Raw genomic sequence first — 11,163 nt, forward strand, 5'->3', positions numbered from 1 at the left:
AGTACTCATATCTCACAACTTAATGCATTTGTTACTAGGCCAAGAGGTTGTTGACCAATTAGATACTTGAACTTAATTTTAACTCTTTATTTTGGTCAAATTAGATAACTAAACTTGATTTTTTGATTCAAATTAATACCTTAGATTATCTTTTTGGTTCAACTTATTTACACCAATTTGAATTATAGAATTTAAGTACCTAATTAAAAAAAATCAATACCCTACAACTAAGTTTAAGTAGGAAAATGTATATTAAAAAATAAAAATGACTCAAAAAAACCCAACTTGAGATTAACATTTGGTTCTAATATAAGAGAGAATAAAGAAGGAGACAATGAAAGCCATTTGGTAAGCAGCCTAGCATGACACCTTTGCCTAAGTGGTGGTGGTGGTGTTGTTTGTTAAGTAATTTGTTTTTATTGTTTTTTTTTTGCTAGGAAATTGCTCTTTTCTTTCTCTTTCTCTGTAGGGTTATTTGGTAAATTAATGGTTATTGTCATCTTTTAATCTCTTCTTTGTTTCTTTGTATTTGAGTATTTTTATTTTCCCATTTCATTTTATTTTTCAAAGGTACTCTCTCTTCCTCCCATTGTTTCTTCTGGTGGGGTTTTTTTTATATTTTCTTCTTCTTCTTTCTCTCTTTCTTTTTTTCTTGAGAAAGGAGAGGAGAATAGCTTCAAAGATTGCTTTTTTATTTTTTATGATTCCTGTTTTTATGGTCTAATCCTTTATTTTCTTGTTAAGATTCTCTTTTAGATCGATCAAGGTCTTTCATTTCCACCTGCAAGGTGAGCCCTTTGGGTCCTCTTTTTCATATTTGTTTGATCGGTTGATGATCAGATTAGATATGGATGATATGTTCTCTTTGGTTGTTTATTTTCCTCTTTTCTCCCTTGATTTTGGGTTATCTTGCTTTTGAAAGGGGTACCCTTTTTTTCCTCAAAGTTTTGATTTTTATGTTTTTTATTTTGATTTTTTGTTGTGTTTTTCCTGGATGTTTGATCATTGAGACCATCTCTCGTAATAGCTGATTTACAGAGAGATTTTGCTCATGGTTGCCATGTTTGACCTGAAGATTATCTAATTTTATTTCATGCTTTGTGTTTGATTCAGTTTTTTCCTATGTTTCTTGCTCTTTCTTGTTTATGATTTCAGATTATTTTACATTTTTATGCTTTTGGGGTCTCATGTTCTTGTCTTGTTTCATTTTGGTATACATTTGGGATTATCTTGTGTTACTTGATGCTCATTGTTGCTTGATTTTGATTCTTGCCAACGCTATAAAAAATTCCAGATTTAGTTGTTAGGTGCCCTTTGGATTCAAACCTTTTTGTGGTTAATAACAATGTATGAATATCTTGTGTGGATTAAAATAAAAACTTGGGATTACTCCACATTAGTATTAGGTTAATTTACCCTGCTACTAGCACAACATTTGATGATCTTTGTTGATTTAATTACATTGTCTAAACTCTATATTACTTGGTGCAGGTTGAGATATTACTTGGCTTAAATAGTTATTGCCTATTTCTTGCATATTACCGGTTTGCTTATAACTTCTCGTCTGCCTTATTTCCAAAGCGTCATTTTTATCTTGTTATTACTATTAGATAATATGTATTAAAAGTGAAGTTGCTTTTGCTTTAATGTTCTATATGTATGTTATTTGTTTTCATTTGTGTTGTTGGCATCCATACCATCTTGAATCATGCATTATTGTAGATTAGAAGTAGTATTTGCACGGCATTGCTTTCTATGGTGATAATTGTTTGCTACAATTGGTTTCTTCATATCTGAGAGGCAAAAAGTGTTGCAATGAGGCTTCTTTTATCATACTTCTTACTGTTAGAGATCTGAAAATAGTGCTTTACTGTATCTTTTATATACCACTACCTTGTCTCTTTCACTTCCTTGTGCCAGTTGTTGATGTACATATTTTTCAGGACTTCGAAATAATTTGTATTGAAGTGCATACAAGCCCTAATGCAAGGGCAAAAGGGTGCTTTTGGTTCCTTCTCTGAAACCTTCTTTGATCAAGGCTCTACATCGAGTAATGCTACTATAGAGCAGCAGGTGTGCTGGAATAATATTCAAAATCCCATAGAAAATAGATTTCCTGATTGTTTGCCGTCGCATAATGACATAAACATTGGATATGTGAACTCCATTAGTCGAGAGGAGCAAGAGCCAGGCAGATGGAGCTTAGAAGAGCCTAGCTCTAGCGGCACACAGAATGAGGTCAATCATAATGAGAGGAAAGTAGACCATGTATGGTCGTCTTCCATGAGTGCTTCTGTGACTGCTGAAAAGAACTCTCCATTTGTCCAAAATTCCAATTCTAATACAGTATCCCCGAGTCTCAACTTAAATGCAGCCATAGTTGCTCACGGTAATAACAACTGTCAAGTTATGGATCGGTCTAACCTATATAATCCTAGTGGATCTGAAAGGGATCTGATTTCATCAGCTGCTGGTCCTGAAGGTTTTAGACTCTCTTCTAGAAGTAGTGGATATGTTGGGGATGATAATGATAACAGACCTGGTGATGGTCGCCGTGCATCTTGCAAAAGAAAAGCTCTTGAAGGAAACGTTGGGCAGTCCTCTTCGAGTGGAAGTTCTAGCTACTTCCATTGTGCAGAAAGTAGCGCTGGGCATGGTGTTTCTGCTAGTTCTAGTGTAGGAAACGGCATGAATATATCTGCCTCCTCAGGACAGGCACACCCTAGACTTGGTTTAGAGGTGGGAGGATCAGGTTCTGATGCCAACCCTGGACCAATCGTTTTACCAGCTGCAAAGGGCTCCCACAGGAACTTCCGGCTAAGAATAAGTCCATCAAGCATACAGGAACCTATTGCTCCTCCGGTATTTTCTACAGGTGATATGACCAGGCGGTCTGTTATTTCGTCTTCACAGCAATCGTCAAGGCTTCCAACTGATCATTCTTTGGACATAAGGTCAGCACCGGTGCTAGATAATGCAAGTCTTCAAAACCCAAATGTCGCAGTTCATGTTCCGACTTTGCCTAGAAATGTACAGTCATTTAGGTGGAATGGCGGTTCTGGCTCTAGAACTGGCAATACATCAAGTTCTAATATATCTGGGGATAGAGATGCTGTACCACATGAGGGACATCAATTGAGAAGCATGGCTAGGAACCTGTTAGATCATCCTATGTTTGTTCGTGCACCTGAGTTGAGAACTTTGGTTCGGAATCCAATGAATCGAGATGTAAATAGTGGAAATTTAAGTGTTCCTGGAAATTTTGCTTCTACATCTTGTGCTGGCTCAAGTTCTGGTGCCAATGCATCTTCTGTTCCCACATGGGCTCCTCAGCCGAATCACCCTTCTCAATATCCGCGGAGATTGTCGGGACTTGTTCGTCGACAGTTGATGTCTTCCCTTGGCCCTGAGTCTGGTGGCCCGGGCAATCATCCTTCACTTCAATATCGTAGGTTAATGTCATTGTTGGAGAGACAAGATGCTGGTTTTCTTGCAGTACCCCATTCGTTACGAAATTTAGCTGCTGCCACTGAAGGAAGAAGCAGGCTCGTTGTACCTGAGGTCTGCCCTCTAACTGCATCTTTATGTTTGATAAGTGATAGCACAATAGTAAAGGCTATTTATCATGAAAAATCTTTTCATGGTGCAGATTCGCAATGTCTTGGATCTCATGCGTAGGGGTGAGAACTTGCGTTTTGAGGTATCGCTTTTAAATTTACTATCATGTTGTAATTTGATTTAGTTCTTATCTTAAACCAATTGAAACATGGAAACATTAAAATTTGCCTCCTTTTCTTGTTCATTTGTCCCTATGTTTATGTAGTTGCCATTCTTCGAATTTGGTCTGCTACGAGCAATGGATTGCCATTTTGTAGGACCCCAAGTTTTGTTTACTGATAAGAATTCACTTGTCACCAAACTAGTGACTTTTCTCTTTCTAATTTGGCTTGTATGGCAGGATGCTGTGATCCTCGATCAATCAGCATTTTTTGGGGCACCTGATATTCATGACCGGCATAGGGATATGCGGCTCGATGTTGATAACATGTCATACGAGGTATTTTCTATATCCTTGGCATCCACCATAACTTTTGGAGTTTTAAAATTGTTCTCACAATAGAATTGTTTTGTGGGTAATAGGAGTTACTGGCTCTAGAAGAGCGCATTGGTAACGTAAACACGGGGTTGAGTGAAGAAATGATATCAAACCAGTTGAAGCGACGAAAGTACTCTAGTGTACCAGAAACTCAGTTAGAGACAGAACCATGCTGTGTTTGTCAGGTAATTATTTTTCTTGGATACGGTTTATTTGCCCGTTCTATGAACCAATTAAGTAAATATTTTTACAAACGTGCAGGAAGAATACAATGACGGTGAAGATCTCGGGACACTCGAATGCGGCCATGACTTTCACGCCGATTGCATTAAACAATGGTTGATGCACAAAAACTTGTGCCCCATTTGTAAAACAACAGGACTGAATAAATGAGATGAACCGTTTGGTTTTTTAGGCTGATTAGTTCTTGCCTTCAAGTCCGACATCGAAAGATTGCGGCTTGGCATTTTTCTTTCAGAACTCTTCCTTATAAAGCAATGTTCTTGGTGGATGATGACACAAAAGTTTGAAGCACTGGGAATATAAACCTACATTTCCTTCATCTTTAGTTTTTAATCATTGCAGTATTAGAGTTTTCTTTTTTTATGTATGGATCCTCAGCCCATTGGCGACATAAATTATTGAATCTCTCTTTACATTTTGAAGTAACTTGCATGATTTTTTGTAGTTTCTGCCATTGTATTAGGCGTAAGTTTACAAAGCTCTTCTTGCCGTGGAGGTGGTCCATTGCTACATATGGTGCTTTGGACTCCACGCCACGCCACGCCACCCCATCACACCACTCCCCCCTCCTACCCCAACCAAATAACAAGTTGTAATATCTCATCAATGGAATCAATGCACAAGCTAGATCGTGAACGCATTCGTGGCTGAGGCCTTAGCGATATGCCTTGGTTCTTTCCTCATTGATTGTCATAGATGGCATAATGGTTATATTTTAATAATATATTCAAATTAAATTTTACAAATAACGAATATTAATCACTTACAAATATTTGAATTTTATATTTCATATATTAAAATATTAATAACGAGTTTCATCAAATTATTTTTTTATATTCTTACTAAAATACCATAATGTTAACAAATTTGAACATTATTTGAATGCATCTTATTACTTCACAACATCATGTTTAAAATGGACTTTTTATTTCTCAAAAATAATTTTTGACAATAATACTAAACACTTAAATTTTAAACCACAATTATCAAAAGAAGTTCTCCACGATATCTCAACACTTGAGTTTAAATTCAATTCAATCAGATCTGATTATAAGAACATTAGCAATTCAAATCCATTAAACCTAAACTTAAATTGACTTGAATACGAAGCTAACATGAATTTGAAATGATTCGAATATAAAATAATTCGAACCCAGAATAAATTGAACAAGCAATCCAGAATAATTTGAACTTAAAGTGATGAAACTTAAAATGAATTGAAACCAGTAATGACCTGACCTAAAAACTCGAATTTTAAACACAAATGACCTAAACCAAAAATAACTCAACCTTGAAATGGCATGAACTCAAAATAACCTAAACTAGAAATGATCTAAACTCAAAATTCATATAAATCCAAAAATAACCTAATCGTAAAACGATTCTAGCCAAAATAACTTATTCAGAACTTAACTCAATCCAAACCAAAACCCAACTCAACTTGCTAATCACTTGTAAATGGATGCTTCAAATTCCATTTTTTTAATTATGAATATTTGAAAGGTCTTAATTCAATCATCGCAAGTATTAGCTAAGGCTGAAATCTTGGGAAGTTGAGTGCTCAAGTTCAAATCTCATTATTATAAAAATTATAAGTGAAAGTACTTTGTAGATCTCTTTATTATAAGGGCTAGATTAAATTAATTCGTTTACTATTAAATGGATTGACTTAGTGCATGTACTATTAAAAATAATCAAATAAGGTCAAATCTCAATAGAAACAATATTTAATGTTTAATAGAGTAAAAAATCTCGAAGTCTCAATTTTACCATTTCAATTAAATTTTTATTTAATTTTTAAATTTTTTTTATAAATATATATTTTACATAATAAGAAAGGGTGTTATAATTTTTATTTGGGTTAATCTCATTTGATGTTTTTAAATTATGAAAAATTCTAAATTGACCTTCTAATTTCAAAATATTTTATTTAATCTTTAAAATGTTAGTATCATATTAATAATGTATTTCCTAAATTTCATTAATAGTTTAAGCATTAAATGACAGATCAAATTTAACATAGAGTATATTTAAAACACGTGGATCAAATTATAAATATTTATATACCTATTTCATGAGCAACTTAAATATGATGTGTAAATTTAATTACACTATTTTTTTTTTCTTTTTGGTATACAAAGAGAGAGAAATAATGTTTACAAATATATCATCCTAGGTAGTGCTAAACCATTCAAATCATTAGGGAGAGGTTGTAAAGATTCATCTGGCAGTTGCAAAAACAAGCTGAGCCCTAGCGGTCAACTGAGACGGCTAGAAGCCAAAGCTTCGGGGTATTCGATTACCTCCTCGATAGATCTCGTTGCATCATATCGTGAATCCCTCGTACCAACGAATTATTAGCCCCACTCCCCAAAAAGCATAAGATTAGTTAAATTTGATTATGAGTCGAGTTAGATTAATTTAAAATTTTAGGTCTATTTTTTAAGTTTGGACTCGATAAAAAAAATAGGCTTAAAATTTTATCTAAGTCGGACTTAGATTAAAAATGCTAAAGCCAAATCCGACTCAGTCTACTCGTATTAAATTTTTTATATTATTTTTTATATAAAAAAATTAAAAAAATATATACTACATCAAATACATTAAATACGTTAAAAATAAATATTTTCTGACAAATTAAAAATATATCAAAAAAAGTCTTTGTACTTAAATAACCTAAAATAGTTACAATTTAGCAAACAAATGCATCTAGTAGCAAAATTAATAATAAAATAAAATTTATATAATATCCAAACAATAACAACAAAATAGTAGCAATATAATTGTGAAATGACAACAAAACAATTGATTCGGGTTAAGTTTGGGAAAAAATCCTACCTGAGACCCGACCCGACCCGTTCAAAAGACGGATTTTATTTTTAGTCTAAATATATTTTTCAGACCTATATTCTTATTAAAATTTTTTCACTTTTTGAAACAAGCTTTGAACTTGAATAATGACTCAGAGATGAAGATTTCAACACTGTCCAACTCAAGAATAACGTTAGCGCCTCCAATTGCCATGCTTGTGCCAAGCCGTCATTTGCGCCTTACAATTCAAGCATCAGTTGTAGAACAAATACCAACATTTCGTGCGAAGCCAATAACCAATCGTCCATTATGAACCCTTATGCACCCACCAGCATCAGTGAGGCGGTCTTATGGTAAATATACATATGATTATAAATTGATTTATATGTTTTAAAAAAATTTAATGTTAGATTAAAACTAGCATTTAGCTAAATTGATAGTTAGGCTAATATAAAAACTTGATTAATATAATACTGATATTTTGAAGATTTAATTAGAACGTTTTAAAGTTTAGGAATCAATTTGAAATTTAAGCGATAATTCAAGGATATTTTAGAGAATTAACTCTTTTATCTAAACACATGAATTACATTAAAGCCAATCAATTCAATTTGGTCAAAATATGCTCCAAATCCTTATACTCTTTATACATTTGGAATTTAGCCCCTCTATTTATATTTCTAAGAATATAGCTCATTTATTTTTTCAAACTTAAAAACTTAACTCCAATTGTTAATACCATTAAAATTATTTTCTTAAATTCAACAGCGCGATGTTTTGAAATAAAAAAATACTCACTCGGGTAGTAAAAAAAAACGTTGTAATGAACTTGAATTTAATAAGAATTTTAACGATATTAATAATTGAACTTGAAATTTTAATTCTAAAAAATAGAACTAAATTTCAGATATATAAAGGTTTTCGGGATTCGGACCATATTTTAACCATTTAATTTTGTCCATATGGCATTTATTTGACGGTACCATCAACCCTCTATGCCTTTCAACAATATGAAAAAATTGGCGAAAATGAATACCATAAAATTGATTTCTTGCAAGTTTTGGCATGAAAGGAACCCTTATGGGACAATGATTTAAGGAATTAGATCGGCTATTACGGGCAGCAAACGGAAAAAGGCTCTTTCGTTTTTTTGTTTTTTGTTTTTACCTTTAATCCCTACTTATTTTATTTATTTATTTTATCAATTTTGTCATTGTCTTGCTTAGTCCCCATGCAAAGATTCCTTTTGAGGAAGTTTCTTCTAGGAATCATATATGTACAGCGTGTTACCTTCATTTTTTTTCCTTGCTTAGAAGCCCTTTTGAGAATTCACTTACGCCAAGGCATTTTTGACTCTTGGGTCAATTTTGGCTTCAGACAGTTTTGAGTTTAGGATTGCTTTAGGGTTTAGTTGTTTGAGTTTGAGGCCCGGATTTGTGAGGTCGGATGATTACAGGTTTAGATCATTTCATGTTATAATCATTTCATATTTGATTTATTTTGAGTTTGTGTTGATTTGAGTTTGTATAAATCATTTGGAGTTCATATGTTTAGGATACAAGTCACTTTAAGGTTTGAATGAATTTGGATTTTGGTTGTACGGATTCTGATTATTGACTTCTTATGATCAAATCAAATTGAATTAAGTTTAATTTCAAATGGAATGAATTTAATTTTCAAGTCTGAGTCATAATTGACATGAAATAACCTTTATTTGTCATTGCAGCGAAGGCGAATTTAGGGATACGTAGAGGCCTTGGACCTCTAAAATTATAATTCTCCTTTTAGTTCTCTTAAAAATGATAAAATTAAAAGTTAATATTTGGTAAAATTGCACTTTGACTTCAAAAAAATTAAAAAAAAATATTTAATCCTTCTAAAAAATGATGAAATCATAAATTAATACATGATAAACTTACACTTTAATATCTTAAAAATTTATAATTAAATTCTACCATCCTTCCAAAAAAAATAATTTTTTGACTTCCCTCTTGAGTTGCGGTCACTTAGCTTCACAATTTGATGTTCTAAATGTAGCTTAAATTTTTTTTCTCTAAAATGAAAAAAGAAATCCTATAGAAGAAAAAATATCTATTATACTCATTTTTTTTTCAAGTAGCAATAATTTCAATAAAATTAGCGATTATAAGTATTAAACTGAATAATTCATTTCAGCTATAACTTAACAACTAATTAGAATAAAGCTAGAGGATAATCCACGTATTTACATAGGGTGAAACTCCAATATGAAATCTCAAAAATTCTAAAACCTCAACCTAATCAATAAACCAAGGCCTCATTGAGATAACTATTAAAATTATGGATAAATTATATCCAAGGTCATTAAACTATTAATAAGTTTATGTTTTGGTCTCTCTATTTCAAAAAATTATAAAATAGTTATTGAATTATTCGAAAGATTTCATTTAAGTTATTGAACTATTCAAAAGCTTTTATTTAAGTTACTTGGTTGCTAAGTTTTTTTCTTTAAAAGTTTGGTTAGCGAGCTCCAAGAGATAATTCGGTGATTAGTACGGTGAATCAGTACCAATCAACGAGTAAAAAAACATACTTTAAATCTAATTCGATCTGATGGCCATTGTTGGAAATCAGAATTTTTTTTTTTTAATTTTGGTTCACAAATTCATGACATTCAAAGCTGTTTCATGAAAAAAATTAAATTGTAGAAGAGAAAGGAAGAAGAGCTTTTGATTGGTCTGGACGATGTAAAAGGAGAAGGCCATACATCAGTAATTTTAACAACCCAATGATTTAAAAGAAAACTTTCAAATAGTTTAATAACCATTTTGTAAATTTTTAAAATTAAGTGATTAAAATGTAAATTTATTAATAGTTTAGTAACCTCGGATGTAATGATAAAAATCTATGGAATGATTCGTTTGGGAGAGAAAGATATATACAGAGGCACCACTTTGTGAATAAAAACAAATTCCAAGGACCACAAGCAACATGTCGTTCTGGTTTTGGCCAAATAAAAGTTGAGGAAAATGCTGACATTGAAAGCTTCGGTGCATTAATCACTTGGTTAACCCCATCCCCACTCTATATAAACTATTCTACGATCTACCTATTTGTTCACGCGTTTAACTCCCACTTTATGTGTATTAAATATGACCCATAGAGTCAATTGTCAATGAATTTCTTCAATTAACAAAGAAAAAATCATCATAAATATTAGTCTTATTAGGATATCATCAAGAAATTTAGACCTAGTCAAGATTTGATGTCGTTTAATTAAGGTTTCAAATTTAAATTTTATAAATAGGGAAAATAATATTTAAATTTTTTTTTTTAAATTTGACTTAATTTGAAGTCAAATTTAATTAAAATATAATGTAGGTATCTGCTTCCAAAATTTTACACCAAGCAAAACCAAAGTGCTTTGGGAAAAATGGACCAAAGTGCTTTGGGAAAAATGGGTTTTAGATAAGAAGATAATCCATGGCGACTTATAGTATTCTCTTTCCTCTTGATAATCCTATCAATTTTCCATGAACATTATCATAAACAATTAAATTATGCTTGAGTGATATAAGATTTGTTTCATTGTGAACTTGCACATGGTGGGGGCTCTATGACCTACAATCATTGGTGTTCTTTTTTTTTTATTTTATCTTTTATTTTCGGTACCATAGCCAATTTGTTACATCTAAAACTAGAAAGGCACTAAAAAATAATGATTAAAATATTATTAGTAGATAAATTTAGAATTGATTTATTTATTAATTATGATTGTTCATTTCACGATTCATTTTGTAGATTCGAATTATAAAGATGATATGCTTTTAATGAGTAAGTTGTACCATAAGAATATCAAATTTTTTTTTACTATTCTGGGATATAATGGGGGAAATGGATAGGCAACAAATCCACACATCATCTTTTTGTGGTATCCTTTCAATAGTGCTATGTGGTCCTTGTGGAAGCAAAATAGGGTGCCACCCATTCCTTGATCACTCCCCTATAATCTTTTAACAAAAGAAGGATATGTG

General features: G+C 32.1%; 1 protein-coding gene across 1 annotated transcript; it reads left to right on the plus strand.

Annotated features, from left to right (window-relative positions):
• Positions 1–287: 287 nt before the first annotated feature.
• LOC107941534 (probable E3 ubiquitin-protein ligase RHG1A) lies at positions 288–4,765 on the plus strand. The gene is made up of 6 exons (XM_016875079.2): positions 288–788; positions 1,944–3,561; positions 3,650–3,700; positions 3,959–4,057; positions 4,141–4,281; positions 4,358–4,765. The coding sequence occupies exons 2-6, from the start codon at positions 1,984–1,986 to the stop codon at positions 4,487–4,489; spliced, it is 2,001 nt and encodes a 666-aa protein (XP_016730568.1). The 5' UTR covers positions 288–788; positions 1,944–1,983; the 3' UTR covers positions 4,490–4,765.
• Positions 4,766–11,163: the final 6,398 nt, after the last annotated feature.

The sequence above is a fragment of the Gossypium hirsutum genome, chromosome A06, assembly GCF_007990345.1.
Source record: "Gossypium hirsutum isolate 1008001.06 chromosome A06, Gossypium_hirsutum_v2.1, whole genome shotgun sequence".
Classification (NCBI taxonomy): Eukaryota; Viridiplantae; Streptophyta; class Magnoliopsida; order Malvales; family Malvaceae; genus Gossypium; species Gossypium hirsutum.

Coding starts and splice junctions, on each gene's coding strand:
- LOC107941534 (XM_016875079.2), top strand. CDS start 1,984: ATGCAAGGGCAAAAGGGTGCTTTTGGTTCCTTCTCTGAAACCTTCTTT. Junction 3,562..3,649: donor GCAGGCTCGTTGTACCTGAG/GTCTGCCCTCTA, acceptor TTCATGGTGCAG/ATTCGCAATGTCTTGGATCT. Junction 4,058..4,140: donor TTGATAACATGTCATACGAG/GTATTTTCTATA, acceptor TGTGGGTAATAG/GAGTTACTGGCTCTAGAAGA.